Below are 19897 nucleotides of genomic sequence, written 5' to 3' on the forward strand. Positions count from 1 at the left end.
CTAAAAAAAGCAACCCATAGTTACCCGAGAAGTAGCCCATCCATTAGATGCACCAAATCTAGCGCTGTACTCTGCTATTCCCGTTGCCCTAGTGTGGTGGCAAACGGGGTAATATATGGGGCTGATGCCAGCTGTGAATTTTCAGCTGGCATCATGTCCTGGTATTAGTAATGGGTGGGCATCTGGCAGACACCCCCATTACTAATCCAGTAGTGGAAAATAGAAAAAAAATTATCTGAACAAACCCCAACCCCCGACTACAGCCTTTGTTCACCAATTTATTTAAAACAATGTCCACCAATTTATTTAAATGCAAAAACTGTAATCCAGGTCCGCCGTATTGCAGTAAGGGGGGTGCCAGACGATCCCTTGCTTACTCTCCCAGCCAGTGATGAACAGTTTGTTCCTGATTGTCTGGGAGAGCAGCCTCACACATTGTGCTGTGTGAGTACCATGGCTGTGAACTGTGATGACCTCATGAGGTCACCCCAGGTCACCGCAGCGGGTTACACAGTAGTGTATGAGCTACAGCGAGCAGTGACGAGTGGTGACGTAACGAGTTCACCGCAGGTCAGTGCCCAAGGAGGTTCTCACGTCAAGTATCATAAGGGTCATAAGGGCAATGAACTTCGGAGAACTCATGAGTTCAACCCAAGTATCGTTAAAGGACTCATGGCTGTCACACGGACATACAGACGGCACACAAATGTCAAACGAATGACCATACAGATGTCCAAAATGGACCGTGCAACACGTACTATTTTTATACTCAGATGTGTTAAGGGATCCTAATACAGATAGTATACTCCATTATCCAGGGCTTATAATAAATTGTATCAAATCTGTTTTAATGCCATTGACAGTTGCACCAAATTATACAGAATTGTGTTTTAATGTCATCACCAAGTTTAAGTATTTAGGCATTGTTATAAATAAGAAGCCATCAGTTGATCTAGAGTTACTCCTGAGACGGTATTAAAGGGAGTCTGTTGGCAGATTTTTGCTATAAAATCTGAAAGCAGCATGGTGTAGGGAGAGACACAGATTCCAGCAATATTTCATTTGCTGGTCTGCATGCTATCGTTTTGATAAAATTATTTTTTTCTGCAGCAAATCTAGCAGTGCCCTGTATAACCCTGCCCACACCACTGATTGGCAGCTTTCTCTGTACATTGACAGAAAGCTGCTAATCTGTAGTCACAGCGGAGTTGCACTGAGCAGGGGACTAGGAGGCACGAGAGACCTAGTGTTGTAGTAATAACTTCCTGCTAATAAAACACTGATTTTATTGGAAAGAAAAATACACAGCCTAGTTAGCAGCATATCTCTGGAATTAGGGCCTCAGTCCCTATGTCATGCTGCTCTCCGAAACCATTAGTACCCTGCTGACAGATTTCCTTTAAAACTTGGAGTGACTTGCCTCTTTCTGTGGATGGACAAAATCAGAATATTTTGGGAATATTTTAAAACATTCTATACAACGGATCAAATAAATATTGAACACATCACCAATTATCTAACTAAACACATTTCTAAAGGTGCTATTGACATGATTTAACTCATCAGATGTTGGTAGCAACTCATCCAATCCATACAGGCAAAAGAAATGAAACCATAGATTGCCATAAATTAAGTTATATGTAATAATGAGAAATGACGCATAAAAAGTATTGAATACGTGAAGAAACAGGTGCAAAAAGCCATGCAAAGTTATGCCACAATCTGAAATCTATCAGTAATTAGAAAGCAATCCTACCACTTAGTGAAAAATATCAGCTGGTTCAACTGATGGCCTATAAAAATAATCTCATTACCAAGATACCACACAAGAAACATCTCATGATGGGTAAAACCAGTGAGCTATCTCAAGACCTTCGGAACCTTATTGTTCCAAAACATACTGATGGCATTGGTTACAGAAAAGCTTCTAAACTACTGAAGGTGCGAGTGAGCACTGTTGGGGCCATAATTTGGAAGTGGAAAGAACATTATTTTCACCATAAATCGGCCACAACCAGGTGTTCCCTGCAAGATTTCTGATAGAGGAGTGAAAAGAATTATCAGAAGAGTTGTCTAAGAGCCAAGGACGATCTGTGGAGAGCTACAGAAAAACCTGGAAGAAGCAGGTACAATTGTTTCAAAGAACCTCCATGGCGTGTATGCATGTTCACCATGGAAGAACAATAAGCATGTTTAAGCACATTAAAAGTTTGCTCAACAACATTTAGGCAAGACTGTGACATACTGGGAGAATTTTGTCTGATCCCGAGACCAAAAATAAAGTCTTTGGATGCCATACTATACACCATGTTTGAAGACAAAGAGGCACTACATATCACCCCAAAAACACCATATCAAGAGTGAAGTTTGGAGGTGGGAACATTATGGTATGGGTCTGTTTTTCAGCATACGGCACTGGCAAACTTCATATAATTTAAGGACGGGTGAATGGACATATCTACCAAGACATTATTGGTAAAAATCTGCTGCGATCTACCAGGATGATGAAGATGAATGGAGGGTGGACATTTCAGCAAGACAATGATCCCAAACACACATCCAAGGAAACTCATTTGGTTTCAGACAAATATTTTGGATGGAACTAAAGCTCAGAGTTCATAGAAGGAGCCAACGGAATCTTCTGGATTTGAAAAGTGTTTGTGTGGAAGAATGGGTCAAAATCCCACCTGAGCAATGCATGCTAGCTTCTCCATACAGGAGGCGTCTTGTAGCTGTCATCACCAACAAAGGCTTTTGCATGAAGTATTAAATACATTTCAGTAAAGGTGTTCAATATTTTGTTCCTGTGTCATTTCTCATTGTTGAACAAGACAAAACAATCACTGATCTCGGGGAGACTGCCAGCAGCCAACGAGGGCGCTCAAGACAGTGAAATCCTAGGTGCATTGCCCCCTGGGAAATATGCAAATCAAAAAAGTCTGTGGAGCCTCTGTTAGGAGCCTCGACGCAGAAACTAGCCAGATATCCCTCCGGGAAAGACCTAGCCATGGAGTGGCTCTTTTTAGGAGGCCACCATAACCCCCATATTAAGTGGCCCTTTTAGTCAATATCCAACTCTTTGACAAGTTTAAAGATATGACAAGGGAAATACCAAGGCCAGATCCTGGTAAGAGCTCGTTAACGGATTCCGCTGTTTCCCATAGACTTGTATGGATGACGGATTGTGCCTAAAGTACCTGCGTTGCTTTCGCTGGCCGACGCTGCGTTGCGTCCGCCGTGCGGAAGGAACACAGCATGTAACGTTTTTTGAGCGGCGGAATCCTCAATTTTTCACTGCGCATGCTCATCTTTTTTTTTTTTTAATCACAGAAACTTTATTTTATCTCTTGGTGGCCGAACGTTCAGCTGAGCCGCCGGCATGTGAGATTTCTCAGCTGAGCGCCCAGCCGCTGGCATGTGAGAGCGATCAACTGAGCGCCCGGCCACTGGCATGTGAGAGCGATCAGCTGAGCGCCCGGCCGCCGACATGTGAGAGCGATCAGCTGAGCGCCCGGCATCCGGCATGTGAGAGCGATCAGCTGAGCACCTGGCCGCCGGCATGTGAGAGCGATCAGCTGAGCGCCTGGCCGCCGGCATGTGAGAGTGATCAGATGAGCGCCCTTCAGACGGCATGTGAGAGTGATCAGCTGAGCGCCCGGCTACCGGCATGTGAGAGTGATCAGCTGAGCAGCCGGCATGTGAGAGTGATCAGCTGATCGCCCGGCCGCCAGCATGTGAGAGCTCTCAGCTGAGCGCCCGGCAGCCGACATGTGAAAGCGATCAGCTGAGCGCCTGGCAGCCGGCATGTGAGAGCGATCAGCTGAGCGCCCGGCCGCCGGCATGTGAGAGTTCTCAGCTGAGCGCCTGGCCGCCGACATGTGAGAGCGATCAGCTGAGCGCCCGGCCGCCGACATGTGAGAGCGATCAGCTGAGCGCCCGGCCGCCGACATGTGAGAGCTCTCAGCTGAGCGCCCGGCCGCCGGGTGATCAGCTGATCGTTCACAATAGTCTGCTGCCGGTAAAACTGTTGTGAGACTGTGACCGGGGTTATCTATGACGGCCGGTATGTCTCGCCCCGGTTGTGCTCACTCCATGATAATCCACTATAGGGTTAATGCTGTTTCCCTACAGGCTGAAGGAAGGGTTAAATAGATTCAGGAACAAGGGCAGGTGTGTCGGGTGTGAGGGAGTGATCACATCTCCCTGAGTTCTCTGCCGGAAAGGCACATATGTACTATTGTGGACTTTTTCTTTGGAATAAACCGTGTGCTGTGAACCTTGGTGCCTGGATCCCGTGTCTTCTGCAGCGCAGCCGACGACGCTACCTCACATATGGTGGAGAATCGGCGGGCATGACAGCCGGTGAGGTGTAGCATCCATCCCTGGTGACCCAGCTGCGCATGTCCTGGATTCGAGCGGCTATACTACAGCCCAAACCCGGCGACGCCATGGAGGACATAATAAAGCATTTGGCTCAGGCTAATGCACAGCAGCAACAGGCTAATGCACAGCAGCAACAGACCAATGCACACCTGCTCCAATCCTTGCAAGTGCAGGAAAAAAAATTCCAAGAACAGATGGATCAGGCCAATGCACGTCAGCAGCAAGCCTTGCAATTGCAGGAAAAAAGGCACCAAGAACAGATGGTTCTCCTGGCCAAGTCGATCCGTGCCGGACCGGCAGCAACAACCCAGGGACCGGGTGACGACGGCAGCGTCCGGAAAGCGGTGAGACAAGCGTTGCAAAAGATGACCCCGGGTGATGATGTGGAAGCGTTCCTGGCGGTGTTTGAACGGGTGGCCGAGCGGGAAAAGCTGCCGACCCCGCAGTGGGCTGAGGTATTGTCTCCCTATCTGACGGGGGAACCTCAAAAAGCATACCTGGACCTCTGTACCGAGGACGCCATTGACTATGTGACCCTGAAAGCCGAAATACTGGCTCGGTTGGGGGTGAATACCTATGTACGGGCTCAGCGGGTAAATCAGTGGTTCTTTGAGGAAGCCAAACCCATACGCTCCCAGGCCTATGACTTGTTACATCTTGTAAAAAAGTGGTTGCAGCCTGACACTCTGAGCCCGGCGCAAATGGTGGAAAGGGTAGTAGTGGATCGTTTTGTGCGCACTTTACCCGTCACCGTTCAACGGTGGGTCGGACAGGGTGACCCGAGTACCCTGGACCAATTAGTGTCCCTGGTAGAGCGGCATGTGGCTACGCAGGACTTGATACGGGACACTGAGACTTTGCGTACCGCCCGTCGGTCCGGCCCCTCCAAGCCTAGGGCCAAGGACCCACCGCTGACACCGGTGCGGGAGTCCGCTACCGTCCCGTCTGAAGCCGCACCCTCCGTCCCTGAGGTCCGGAAAACTATGTACCCTAAACGACAACTCGTCAAGGGGGTGTCCTTCCCTATTAGATGTTGGCGGTGCCAGCGGGTGGGACATATGGAAGCCCAGTGTCCACTCACCACGGAGCCCATGGATTGTGGGGTTACCCGGCGGGGTTCAATGTATGCTCAGGTGGTGTGTACCGCTGACCTGGTCTACCCAGAGACTGAGCCCCACTTGTGCCAAATTCAGGTGAATGGATGTCCGGTTACAGGCTTGTTGGATTCCGGAAGCTTAGTGACCCTTGTGCGATCAACCCTAAGGGCTAAAGTAAAGGCCACAGGACGTACCGTGGGGGTGGTTTGCATACATGGGGACCGCCGAGACTATCCCACGGGGATAGTCACCATCACAGCACCTTGCGGTCAGGTGCAACATGAGGTGGGACTTATTAATACTCTTCCCTATGATGTGATCCTAGGAAGGGATCTGCCCTATTTTTGGACTTTATGGAAGGGACCTCCTAAGTCTCCTCAGATATTGGTCAGTCCGGGACCTGAGCCCTACAATCCTGAATCCGGGACGCCTGCCGTAGGGGTCCCCATGATAGGGACAGGATGTGAACCTGATAGGTCGCCCCTAGAGGTATTGGCAGGAGAGGCTGAGACGGTCGAGCCCATCCCGGAGTTGGAGGCGTCCCCGGATACGTTTGGGACAGCCCAACTCCAGGACCCTACATTAATACATGCCCGGAGTCGGGTGACAGTAGTTGACGGGGTGGCACAGCTGCCTGGTGCCCAGGTAAGATACCCCCATTTCGCTCTTAAGCAGGATTTACTCTACCGGGTAGATGAAATACGGGGCGTAGGGGTAGAGCAGTTGGTGGTGCCCCAGCCGTATCGCCGGCGGGTCCTCGACTTGGCTCATAAACACCTGATGAGTGGTCACCTAGGGGTCAAGAAAACGCAGGAGCGAATATTGCAAAGGTTCTATTGGCCCGGGGTCTTTGGGGAGGTAAAACGGTTCTGCGAAACCTGCCCGGAGTGTCAGCTTACCGCACCCCTGACCCACTTTCGCAGCCCGTTGGTACCGTTACCCATTATAGAAGTCCCTTTTGAACAAATAGGGATGGATCTGGTGGGGCCCCTCGTAAAGTCTGCTCGAGGGCACCAGCATATCCTAGTGATCGTAGACTATGCCACCCGGTATCCAGAGGCGATACCTCTCAGACATACTGCAGCCAAGCTTATAGCTCGGGAGTTGTTTGCTGTGTTCTGCCGGGTGGGGTTGCCCAAGGAGATCCTTTCGGATCAGGGGACCCCATTCATGTCTAAAGTGACCAAAGAGCTATGCCGGCTACTCCAGATCAAGCAGTTGCGTACGTCTGTGTATCATCCTCAGACGGATGGTTTAGTGGAACGATTCAATAAAACCCTGAAAAACATGCTCAAAAGGGTGATTTCCAAAGACGGGAAAGACTGGGATATGATGCTTCCCTATTTGATGTTTGCCATACGAGAGGTGCCACAGGCATCCACGGGGTTTTCGCCTTTTGAATTGTTATACGGGCGACATCCCCGGGGATTGTTGGACCTGGCAAAAGAAACCTGGGAGCAGGAGCCCACCCCCCATAAAAGTGTGATTGAACACATTTTGGGTATGCAGAACCGCATAAGCGCGGTCATGCCAATTGTGAAGGAGCATTTACAGGAGGCTCAGGCCGCGCAAAGCGGCCGCTACAATAGACAAGCCACCGTGCGGACCTTTAATCCCGGGGATCGGGTGTTGGTATTGATTCCTACGGCGGAGAGTAAATTCCTGGCTCAGTGGCAAGGCCCCTACGAGATAAAGGAAAGAGTAGGGGTGGTTAACTATAAAGTATTGCAGCCCGGTAGGCGGAAACCTGAACAAATATACCATGTCAACCTATTAAAACCTTGGCAGGAACGGGAAAGCCTGATGGCTGTTTTTTCCCCACCTCCCTCCTCTTCGGGTCGTTCACATCCGGCTCCAGCGACCTCCGGAGAGGACGAACCGGAAGTAAGGATTGGAGAAGCCCTCACCAAGACACAGAGGCGAGAGGCCAGACGGTTGGTTCAGCAGAACCCCGATGTCTTCTCCGAGCTGCCCGGTAGGACCAGTCTGATACGACATGATATTGTCACCGAGCCCCACCTGAAGGTACGCCTGAAGTCATACCGGGTACCGGAGGCTCGACGACAAGCCATATCGGAGGAAGTAAAGACAATGTTACGCCTGGGGGTCATCGAAAAATCCCGGAGTGAATGGGCTAGTCCGATTGTCCTAATACGAAAACCCGATGGCTCCTTAAGGTTCTGCAATGACTTTAGGAGATTGAACGAAATATCCAAGTTTGATCTCTACCCCATGCCCCGGGTGGATGAGCTGATTGATAGGCTGGGACAGGCGCGATATTTTACCACGCTCGACCTGACCAAGGGGTACTGGCAGGTGCCACTAACGGAGTCCGCCAAGGAGAAAACCGCTTTTGTTACGCCGGAGGGTCTCTTCCACTATGTTGTCTTGCCTTTTGGGTTACATGGCGCTCCGGCCACGTTCCAGAGGTTGATGGACTTAGTGCTGGAACCCCACCAGGCGTATGCATCAGCGTACCTTGATGACATCATTATTTACAGCTCCGATTGGCAGACTCACTTGGAACAGGTACAAGCGGTGGTGGACGCGCTTCAAACAGCCGGATTGACAGCCAATCCCAAGAAATGTGCATTGGGACTCACGGAAGCCCGCTACTTGGGCTACGTGATAGGCCAAGGAGTGATTAAGCCCCAAATTAACAAGGTCGAGGCGATCCAGAAGTGGCCTAGACCCCTGACCACGAAGCAGGTTAGGGCCTTCCTGGGTATCGTGGGGTACTACAGGAGGTTTGTAAAAGATTTTGCGGGACTATCAGCCCCCTTGACGGACCTTCTCAAAGGCAAGAAGTCCGTCATGGTGCGCTGGACTCCGCAGGCCGAGGACTCCTTCCGGGCCCTGAAGGAGGTCCTGTGCGGACAGCCCGTTCTGGTCAACCCTGATTTCCGGAAGGAGTTCATAGTACAGACTGACGCCTCGGAGGTCGGCCTGGGGGCAGTGCTGTCTCAGGTGGTTCAGGGGGAGGAACACCCCGTCACCTTCTTAAGTAGGAAGCTCACCCCTCCCGAGCGGAATTATAGCGTAGTGGAGAAGGAGTGCCTGGCGATCAAGTGGGCCTTGGAGTCCCTACGCTATTACCTGCTGGGATGTCAGTTTCGCTTGGTGACGGATCACTCTCCACTGGTCTGGATGAGGTCCGCCAAGGAACGGAATGCCCGGGTTACCCGGTGGTTCCTTTCTCTGCAGAACTTCCGGTTTACGGTTGAACACCGGGCCGGTAGGTTGCAGGGCAACGCCGATGCCTTGTCCCGCGGCCCGTGTTTGATGGCAGGAGTTCAACCCCGCACGCTTGAACTGAGGGGGGGGGTATGTGAGACTGTGACCGGGGTTATCTATGACGGCCGGTATGTCTCGCCCCGGTTGTGCTCACTCCATGATAATCCACTATAGGGTTAATGCTGTTTCCCTACAGGCTGAAGGAAGGGTTAAATAGATTCAGGAACAAGGGCAGGTGTGCCGGGTGTGAGGGAGTGATCACATCTCCCTGAGTTCTCTGCCGGAAAGGCACATATGTACTATTGTGGACTTTTTCTTTGGAATAAACCGTGTGCTGTGAACCTTGGTGCCTGGATCCCGTGTCTTCTGCAGCGCAGCCGACGACGCTACCTCACACTGTAAAGAAGAAAAAAAAAAAAGCTTTCCGTTGTTTTGTACGATCCGTTGCATCCGTTGTGCCATTATATGCAACACATCCGTCGCATCCGTCACACAATTGAATTGAGATAAATGAGTCCACAGTCATAGTATGCCATAGTAAAATATCAGTACAAAATCAGAGTGTTTGTCTCTGTTTAATAAACAAACCAACAGCAGAGAGGCCCAGCGGAGTAGGGCAGGTAAACTGCGGTGTAGTCACTGTAAGGCTATGTTCACACTAGAAAAATGATTTTTCTTAAGAAATTTCTTAAGAAATTTCTTAAGAGTGCACCTGTGTTAAAAAACGCACCAAAAACGCACCTGCGTTTTTGGTGCGTTTTAGGTCCGTTTTTGGTGCGTTTTAGGTCCGTTTTTGGTGCGTTTTTACCGCTGGTTGCTCCCTGCGTTATTGTGCCAATTATCTATGGCAAAAAACGCAGTTAGCTGCAGAAAAGAAGTGACATGCTCATTCTTTTTCTTAAGAAAATCTACTGAAAGAATTTTCTTAAGAAAAAAACGCAGTGTGTGCACAGCTAATTTTTTTTGCCATAGGTTTTGCTGTGGAATGTCTGCAGAAAGGTTACAAGAATTTCTCAAGAAATTTCTCCAGCAAAAACGGACCAAAAATGGACCAAAAACGCAGGTAAAAAACGCAGTGTGTGAACACAGCCTAATAGTACAAGAGATCAAAAGCAGTTTTACTTATAGCAGTACTGTATGTGTAAATGTAAGAGACCCTGGTGGTGTGTATCTATCCACCCCCATCCTTTTTTTTTTTTTTTTTAAATAGTATAAGGAATATTTCCTACACCATGTTATACAAACGCTCCTATATACATAACTTGTAGTGTAATCTCGTTTCTTTCTCAGTGAATATAGCAAGAGTCCCCAGATTGTGAGCTTTGTCGGAAACAGAGTAACAATCCGAAAAAGTGATGGCTCCCTGGTCCACACAAACATATCGCCATATCCAGCTATTATTCATGATTACATCACTGCTGCCAAGTGGGGTGAGGCTGTCCGGCTGTGCCGCTTTGTTAAGGTAAGCTCTACTGGATGTCTATTGGGATTTGCCCATAGAACAACATCCTAATGCTTTCATATGTAAGGACAGCATATTACAGCTACATGGGGCGGCACGGTGGCTCAGTGGTTAGCACTGTATGCAGCCTTGCAGCGCTGGGGTCCTGGGTTCAATTCCCACCAAGGACACTTGGTGGCAAGGAGTTTGTATGTTCTCCCCGTGTTTGCGTGGGTTTCCTCCGGGTACTTTGGTTTCCTCCCACACTCCAAAAACATACTGATTGGGAATTTAGATTGTGAGCCCCAATAGGGACAGTGTTGCCAATGTATGTAAAGTGCTGTGAAATTAACAGCGCTATATAAATGAATAAATATTATTATTATATTACATGTCAATAAACCTGTTTGACAAAACGACAAAAAAAAAAAAATGCCACAATGAGAGCTCTCATCCTACCCCTTGACTGATAGGCTGCGGGTCAGTCACCACAATGAATAGTTATGTGCCATTTTGGCCAATTGTAGTACAAACCTGTTTTTGTACTCTACTGTCCTCACATATTTAGCAAGCAGGTATACTTTCAAGTGTAATTGGACTTTGAGGTAACTTTTAAGATGAGCTGCTGTGTATGTACAATTGAAATCAAAAGTTGATATACGCTGTCTAAAAATAAACATTTATGTTTTTCTATCTCACATGAAATCAGAATAAACCTTTCCCATCTTAGATCAATTATGATTACTAAAAATATTTATATTTGCGAAATGCCAGAATAATGAGAGAGAGAATGTTTTAAGGCATTTTTATTATTTACTGTAAAGTCAAAAGTTTACATACACTAAGAGTACTATGCCTTTAAACAAGATGGGCCAGCCCATATGATGATGTCATGTCTTTGGAAGCTTCTGATAGGTTTATTGTCAATATCTGAGTTAATTAGAGACATAGTTGTGGATGTAGCTTAATGCACACCTGAAACACACTACTCTTTGTGTAGCATCATGGGAAAATCAAAATAAATCAGCCAAGATCTCAGGAAGAGAATTGTGGACTTGCACACGGTTGGGTCAAAATTGGGTTCAATTTCCAGATACCTGAAGGTGCCTCATTCATCTGTCCAAACAATTATGTGCAAGTACAAACAAGATGGGAATGACCAGCCATCATACCACTCAGGAAGGAGATGGGTTCTGTGTACCAGAAATGAACTTGCTTTGGTCAGATCTGTGCATATCAACCTAAGAACAAAAGCAAAAGACCTTGTGAAGATGCTGGCGGAAGCTGGTAAGATTGTGTCATTATCCATAGTGAAAAGATTATTGTATCACCATGGGCTAAAAGGCCACTCTGCCAGGAAGAAGCCATTACTCCAACAGAAAGAGAAAAAAGGCAAATTACTGTTTGCTAATGCACACAGGAACAAAGATCTTAATTTTTGGAGATGTCCTGTGGTCTAACGAAACTAAAATTGAATTATTTAGCCATAATGACCATCATTACGTTTGGAGGAAAAAGGGAGCAGCTTTAAAGCCTAAGAACACCATCCCAACTGTGAAACACGAGGGTGGCAGCATCATGTTGTGGGGTTGTCTTGCTGCAGGATGGACTGGTGCACTTCACAAAATAGATGACATGATGAGAAAAGAAGATAATGTGGCAATACTGAATCAACATCTCAAGACATCATCCAAGAAGTTAAAGCTTGGGTGGAATGGGTCAACAGAGGACATGGGTATGCGCCTCACCACTTGGTGATGCTGCATTGAATAGCATGTTAGCACACCCCTGTGGGCGTGCTAACATGATAAGAGGGCGTAATGAGCGCAGGACCTAATGCCCTTGTGACTAGTCTCTGCGCTCAGTAGCATATCATAAAAGATCTTTAGAAATACTTTTCCTAAAGATCTTTTTATATATGCTACTAATACAGGGACGGTTAGTCAGTGATTAGCAATATTCACCCAGAACTGCTCGTGGTTCTGGGTGCATACTGTATTGAAACCGACAGGTTCCCTTTAAGGATAACAAAGTCAATGTTTTGGAGCGGCCATCATAGCCCTGATCTCAATCCTAATGAAAATTTATGGCCAAAGCTGAAAAGGCGGGTTCGAGCAAGGCGACCTACAAACATGGCTCAGTTACACCAGTTTCTGTCAGGAGGAATGGACCCAAATTCCTACCAACTATTGTGAGAAGCTTGTGGAAGGACATCCAAAATGTTTCACCCAAGTCATACAGTTTTAGGGCAAAGGTACCAAATACTAATGAAATGTATGTAAACTTTTGACTTTGCAGAAAGTATTAAAAATGCCTTAAAACATTCTCTATCTCAGTATTCTGGACTTTGGCAAATATAAATTTTGGTAATTCTAATTGATCTAAAACAGGAAAGGTTTATTCTGATTTCATGTCAGATAGTGAGAAAAACATGTATATGTGTCTTTTTAGATAGTGTATGTAAACTTCTGGTTTTAGCCGTACATGAAGAATAATGCTATTTCTGGAATTGTATATCGCATTTCGCTATCTTGCATTATGTAGTCATTTTTACTTTGATTTTCTCAATTTGTGACTGCTTTTAGGTGCTTTTCCACTTCTTTCTCCTCAGACATTTCCAAGCAGCAGTTGTAATTTGTTTCTGAAGACAGATCCGTAGACAGATTTGAGCAGTTTTTGAAAGCAATTGATCAGTGAAGGAGAGCACTTGTGACGGAGGAATTTTTCTGTAAAAAGATATATTAAAAATGTTCTTATCTTTGCTTGTACCATATCAACCATAGGAACGTGGGGTTTTAAGATGATTTTGAAGATTCTATTATTACTGATTATCAGGAATTTTCTTATAAGATATGATGGAATAAAAATTAAGTTGCTGTACAGATATTTCACAGTCTGATTCTAACTTCTGTTTTTTCATCTAGGTCAATATTGTCCTGCTCAGTACATTTTAATGTTTGGGGGTTTTAGGCATCATTAAGCTCCCCCTCCTTCACTGCATACATGTCTTAGGAAAGTGTTATTGTTCTTTCTGTGACTGTCCTTTAGTTTACCAGCTTTTGCTGGCAACTTGCAGTTAGTGTATTGAGCAGATCTTATGCCCCTGGCATTCCTTCCAGCGCCAGGCTGTTGTGTTGGCTGAAACAATGAAGCTGGCTTGTGTGAACATCTGCACTGCAGCAACATATGTTATAATACAGACAAAGCCTCTGCAGCTTCATTTTTCTCCTGAATTAGCCCATTGAGAGCAATGAACTCTGCTGCAACTTAGCAAATTTAAATGTACGAACCGAGTACTAAAGCCACATAAACCTTCTTTACCTTTGAATAAAAAACAAAGCACAAGCGGGACATTCAGGGTTTTATTTTTTCTGCAATGTTGTGTATAGGATGATTGAGCAAATGGTTCAGTTTATTTTTAAAAATATAAAAGTCAAGATTATAGTAATCTGATCTGTGTCACTTCTATTTTACCTTGACGCTAAAGCTGGGTTCACACTAAGCGACAGCGACAACGACGTCGCTGTTACGTCACCATTTTCGGTGACGTAACAGCGACCTTGTAAGTCGCTGTTATGATCGCTGCTTAGCTGTCAAACACAGCAGAAGCAGCGATCATAACGTCGCTGTGCTACATGTGCAGAGAGCAGGGAGCCGCGCTTAGCGCTGGCTCCTTGCTCTCCTAGGTACAGTACACATCGGGTTAATTAACCCGATGTGTGCTGCAGCTACATGTCACAGTGCAGAGAGCAGGGAGTCGCGCGCACTGCTTAGCGCTGGCTCCTTGCTCTCCTTGCTACAGTATACATCGGGTTAATTACCCGATGCGTACTGCAGCCATATGTGCACAGAGCAGGAGCCGGCGCTGGCAGCAAGAGCGGAGGCTTGTTACGAAGGTAAATATCGGGTAACCAGGGAAAGGTCTTCCCTTGGTTACCCGATGTTTACGCTGGTTACAGCTTACCGCAGCTGTCAGATGCCGGCTCCTGCTCGCTTCATTTCGTCGCTCTCTCGCTGTCACACACAGCGATGTGTGTGTCACAGCAGGAGAGTGACGACTAAAAAATGAAGCTGGACATTCAGCAACGACCGGCGACCTCACAGCAGGGGCCAGGTCGTTGCTGGATGTCACACACAGCGACAGCGACGGGACGTCGCTGCAACGTCACAGAAAATGGTGACGTAGCAGCGACGTTGTTGTCGCTGTGTGTGACACCAGCTTTAGGGAAGGAGCTCTTAAAGGTGTTGGCCAATTTTTATACATTCACTAAGACCTTAAACCAGTGATAGCCAACCTTTTTGAGCTTGGTGTGTCAAAACTTGTAAAAATAAAAAAACTAGCATAACTTGTGTGGTGTGTCACGTCTCAAAAAATTCTTAATTTTGTGATATTTGTAGCTCTAATAACAATAAGGTTATGTGATAATGACTGCTGGGGGCAAAGGGAGAGGAGATAATGACTGCTGGGGGAAGTGTAGATAATGATTATCTCCCCGCCCACAGCAGTTATGTCCCCTATAGTAATATGCCCATTTTATCCCCTGTAGTAATGTGCCCATCCTCGTCCCCTGTAGTAATATGTCCATTCTTGTCCCCTGTAGTAATGTGCCCATCTTATCCCCTGTAGTAATGTGCCCATCCTTGCCCCCATTCTGTAGTAATGTGCCCATCCTTGTCCCCATCCTGTAGTAATGGGCCCATCTTGTCAACCTTGTAGTAATGTGTCCATTCGTGTGCCCATCCTTGTCTCCTTCTTTTAGCAATGCCCCATCTTGTAATAATGTCCCCTTCTTTTAGAAATGTCCCATCCTGTAGTAATGTCCCCTACTTATGTCACATTATATCATTTTCACATACACAAAAAAAAAATTCTTCTCACCTGTCCTCCGTTCCCTCTATGTCCTTTTTCCTGCTAATGGCAGCCCACAGGCCCCCTGATGATCATGGCCTTATGCCGGGGGCCGCAGCCATCTGCGCTTCACTTCAGATGATTGATTTTCCCTGCCGCACACAGGAACTCTCTGCAGCGCATTACCAATCAGAGGCCAGCAGGGGACGTCATACAATGACGTCACCTGCTGGCCTCTGATTGGCCAGCGGCTGCAGGGTTCCTATGTTATAGAGAGGCATGTTACATACTGCGTGGTACGTAAGCATGCCTCACTCAGGACCCTGTTTAAAGCCACAGAACACAAATTATCAGCTGCTGCATCCACATCTATAAGATAAGCTGCGGCCACCGGCGACTTAACTAGAACTGCATGTGCAGCCCCTGGGACGGTAATTTCGGAACAGCTTAGCCATATATGCAGTTCTAGTTAAATCACCGGCGGTCGCAGCTTTTCTTATAGATCGGGATGTGGCCGCCTGCCCCGCTACGCATGTCATAGGTTGGCCATCACTACCTTAAACCATTGTTCCCCCAACTCCGGTCCTTAGGAGCTTCCAACAGTGCCCGTTGTCAGGATTTCCTTTGTATTGTGTGTAGTAGCCAGGTAGTGAAATGATCAAAAAAAGGCAGTGGCTAGCCCTGGAGGGCGGTAAATGACAGCCAGTTAAAGGTTGGAGGGGGCGTAGATGCGTACGGAGTGCACCTCAAAAGATGGGAGAGTAACAGAGGGTGGTAGTGGAATTGGTGTAAAGGAGCATTGGTCTTATAGATCGGAATGTGGCTGCCTGACCTGCTACGCATGTCATAGGTTGGCCATCACTGCCTTAAACCATTGTTCCCCCAACTCCGGTCCATAGGAGCTTCCAACAGTGCCCGTTGTCAGGATTTCCTTTGTATTGCCCTAGAGATCATTCCATCACCTGTGCAATACTAGAGAAATCCTGAAAACATAACCTTTTGGTGGCTCTTGAGGACTGGAGTTGGGGAATATTGCCTTTAAATTGTATTGTGTTGCACAAATATTTGAAAATCATATATGAATTTACCGTAGCAGCTCAGCAGAAGGCCCCCGATTGTGCATGCATGGGTTATGAGCAGGGCTGTGGAGTCGGTAAGCCAAACCTTCGACTCCGACTCCTCAAATTCTCTTGCACCGACTCCGACTCCGGCTCCGACTCCGACTCCGGCTCCGACTCCGACTCCTACATATATTGCTTATAGTTAGGTGAAAAATTTATTGTAGTACATGAATATGTGTATGTGAACATCAGACATTTAATAATTTTTATGATACAATAATCAAGATATTTGGATAGAACATAAAATATATTTATTGGAATACAACTTTAGAACACAAAAAACTGTAATAAATTGTAAATATGTAATACACTATGTAATATACAGTAGATTACATATATATCTTGTGTGTGTATATACACTGTATATATATATATATATATATATATATATATATATATTTTACATATTTACAATTTATTAGTTTTTTGTGTTCTAAAGTTGTATTCCAATAAATATTTTATGTTCTATCCAAATATCTTGATTATTGTATCATAAAAACAATTAAATGTCTGATGTTCACATTGTACTACAATAAATTTTTCACTTAAATATAAGCATTATACTAAATGTTATTATTTAGTAAAATATTCAGCACATTCTGCATTGCACTCCTGTCCCCAATTTATTATATATTTTAGGAGTCGGAGTCGGTGCATTTTATACCGACTCCGACTCCGACTCCACCAAAATGAGCTCCGACTCCGACTCCACGACTCCGACTCCGACTCCACAGCCCTGGTTATGAGGACAGAATAGAGCCTCAGTCACATTCACCATGGCTCTGCGTTCTCAAACATCCCTGGATGTATTATTATTATTATTTATTATTATAGCGCCATTTATTCCATGGCGCTTTACAAGTGAAAGAGGGTATACGTACAACAATCATTAACAGTACAAAACAGACTGGTATAGGAGGAGAGAGGACCCTGCCCGCGTGGGCTCACAGTCTACAAGGAATGGGTGATGGTACAATAGGTGAGGACAGAGCTGGTTGCGCAGTGGTCTACTGGACTGAGGGCTATTGTAGGTTGTAGGCTTAGTGGAAGAGGTGGGTCTTGAGGTTCCTCTTGAAGTTTTCCACGGTAGGTGAGAGTCTGATGTGCTGAGGTAGAGCATTCCAGAGTATGGGGGATGCACGGGAGAAATCTTGTACGCGATTGTGGGAAGAGGAGATAAGGGAGGAGCAGAGAAGGAGATCTTGTGAGGATCTGAGGTTGCGTGCAGGTAGGTACCGGGAGACTAGGTCACAGATGTAGGGGGGAGACAGGTTGTGCTTGGCTTTGTATGTCATTGTTAATATTTTGAACTGGAGTCGTTGGGTGATGGGGAAGCCAGTGAAGGGATTGGCAGAGTGGCGAGGCTGGGGAGTAGCGAGGGGAGAGGTGGATTAGTCGAGCCGCAGAGTTTAGGATAGATTGGAGGGGTGCAAGAGTGTTGGAAGGGAGGCCAGAGAGCAGGAGGTTGCAGTAGTCGAGACAGGAGATGATGAGGGCATGCACTAATGTTTTTGCTGATTCTTGGTTAAGGAAAGCACGGATCCGGGAGATATTTTTGAGTTGTAATCAGCATGAGTTGAAGAGGGCTTGGATGTGTGGCTTGAAGGATAGAGCAGAGTCGAGGGTTACTCCAAGGCAACGTGCTTGTGAGACTGGGGAGAGTGAGTAACCATCAAGTTTGATGGAAAGGCTTGTTGGAGGAGATGAGTGAGGAGGGGGAAAGACAATGAACTCTGTTTTGTCCATGTTAAGTTTTAGGAATCGCGCAGAGAAGAAGGATGAAATAGCAGACACACATTGTGGGATTTTGGTTAGTAGAGAGGTAATGTCAGGTCCAGAGAGGTAGATCTGTGTGTCATCGGCATAGAGATGATATTGGAAGCCGTGGGACTCTATGAGCTGTCCCAGGCCGAAGGTGTAGATGGAGAACAGCAGGGGTCCAAGAACTGAGCCTTGGGGGACACCGACAGATAGGGGGCGAGATGAGGAAGTGGTGTGAGAATGGGAGACTCTGGAAGTTCGGTCGGTTAGGTATGAAGAAATCCAAGATAGGGCCAAGTCTGTGATGCCCAGAGATGAGAGAATCTGTAGTAGGAGGGAATGGTCTACTGTGTCGAAGGCAGAGGACAGGTCCAGTAGGAGGAGGATAGAGTAGTGTCGCTTGGCTTTGGCGGTTAGTAGGTCATTAGTGACTTTAGTTAGGGCAGTTTCAGTGGAATGATGCGGTCGGAAGCCAGATTGTAGCTGGTCAAAGAGGGAGCAGGATGAGAGGTATGAGGACCGTTCAAGATGGACATGCTGTTCTAGTAGTTTTGAGGCATAGGGGAGAAGGGATAAGGGGCGATAGTTTGACACAGAGGATGGGTCAAGGGAGGGCTTTTTGAGGATGGGTGTAATAGAGGCATGTTTAAAGCATGAAGGGAATACACCAGTTGTTAGTGATAGGTTGAAGAGATGGGTTAGGGCTGGGATGAGGACTGCGGTGATGTTGGGGATGAGGTGGGATGGGAGCGGGTCCAGTGCACAGGTTGTTAGATGTAATCTTGAGAGTAGAGTGGAAAGATTGTTTTCCGTCATGGCAGAGAAGCTGGATTTGGAGGAAGAAGGCTGAGTAGTTGTGAGAAGTGGCTGTAGTGATTGTGGGCCAAAGCTTGCTCTGATGTTGTCAATCTTCTGCTTGAAGAAAGAGGCAAAGTCTTCAGCTGAGAGGAGAGGAGAGGGAGGTGGTGCTGGAGGACGAAGGAGAGAATTTAAAGTGTTGAATAGCTGTTTAGGGTTGTGAGAGAGAGAGGATATGAGGGATGAGAAGTAGGTTTGTTTAGCAGCAGTGAGTGTGGACTTGAAAGTGGTCAGGGACTCTTTATATGCAATGAAGTGCTCAGTGGAATGAGACCTTTTCCATCTGCGCTCAGCAATTCTGGAAGCCCGTTCTTTAGTCTGCCTCGTTTGCCAGGGTTGCCTGTTGATTGTGCGGGTTTTGGTGTGTGTGAGGGGGGCAGCTGATTCGAGAGCTGCAGAGATTGTAGTGTTGTATAAAGTTGCAGCAGCATCTGCATCATGTAGAGATGCAATGTCTGTGAGAGGGAGAAGGGACTGAGAAAGTGCGTGTAAATCAATGTGTTTGATATTTCTGCGAGGGTGTGAAAGTTTGTGGAGGGGGGTTGCGTACTTGGAGAAGAGAGGGAAGAGAATGTGAGTAGGTTGTGGTCAGACAGGGGGAGAGGTGAGTTAGAGGGGTTAGATAGGGAACAGAGGCGAGTGAAGATGAGGTCCAGCATGTGGCCATCTTTGTGAGTAGCTGTAGATGAACTTTGGGTGAGGCCGAAGGAGGAAGCGAGTGTTAGAAGTTTGGAGACTGATGAGTGGGAAGTGTCAATGGGGATATTGAAATCACCCATAATGATGGTGGGGATGTCAGTGGAAAGGAAGTGTAGTAGCCAGGTGGTGAAATGATCAAAAAAGGCAGTGGCTAGCCCTGGAGGGCGGTAAATGACAGCCAGTTAAAGGTTGGAGGGGGCGTAGATGCGTACGGAGTGCACCGCAAAAGATGGGAGAGTAACAGAGGGTGGTAGTGGAATTGGTGTAAAGGAGCATTGGTCTTATAGATCGGGATGTGGCTGCCTGCCCTGCTACGCATGTCATAGGTTGGCCATCACTGCCTTAAACCATTGTTCCCCCAACTCCGGTCCATAGGAGCTTCCAACAGTGCCCGTTGTCAGGATTTCCTTTGTATTGCCCTAGAGATCATTCCATCACCTGTGCAATACTAGAG

General features: G+C 46.9%; 1 protein-coding gene and 1 long non-coding RNA gene across 3 annotated transcripts in view; one reads left to right on the plus strand and one right to left on the minus strand.

The window, feature by feature from the left end:
• Positions 1–19897, plus strand: part of IFT80 (intraflagellar transport 80) — a 238569-nt gene that overhangs the window by 197460 nt on the left and 21212 nt on the right. The window contains exons 16-17 of one of the 2 annotated variants that reach the window (XM_075340673.1): positions 10005–10176; positions 12767–12928. In XM_075340673.1, the coding sequence (XP_075196788.1) occupies positions 10005–10176; positions 12767–12814 (220 nt within the window). In that variant the 3' untranslated portion in view covers positions 12815–12928. Of the gene's footprint in view, positions 1–10004; positions 10177–12766; positions 12929–19897 lie in introns of those variants that run through there. The other variant, XM_075340671.1, reaches the window with a different exon arrangement.
• LOC142296725 (uncharacterized) overlaps positions 1–19897 on the minus strand; it is a 303374-nt gene that overhangs the window by 103405 nt on the left and 180072 nt on the right. The gene's annotated exons all lie outside the window — the stretch shown is intronic.

Source organism: Anomaloglossus baeobatrachus, chromosome 3, assembly GCF_048569485.1.
Source record: "Anomaloglossus baeobatrachus isolate aAnoBae1 chromosome 3, aAnoBae1.hap1, whole genome shotgun sequence".
In the NCBI taxonomy this organism is placed as follows: domain Eukaryota; kingdom Metazoa; phylum Chordata; class Amphibia; order Anura; family Aromobatidae; genus Anomaloglossus; species Anomaloglossus baeobatrachus.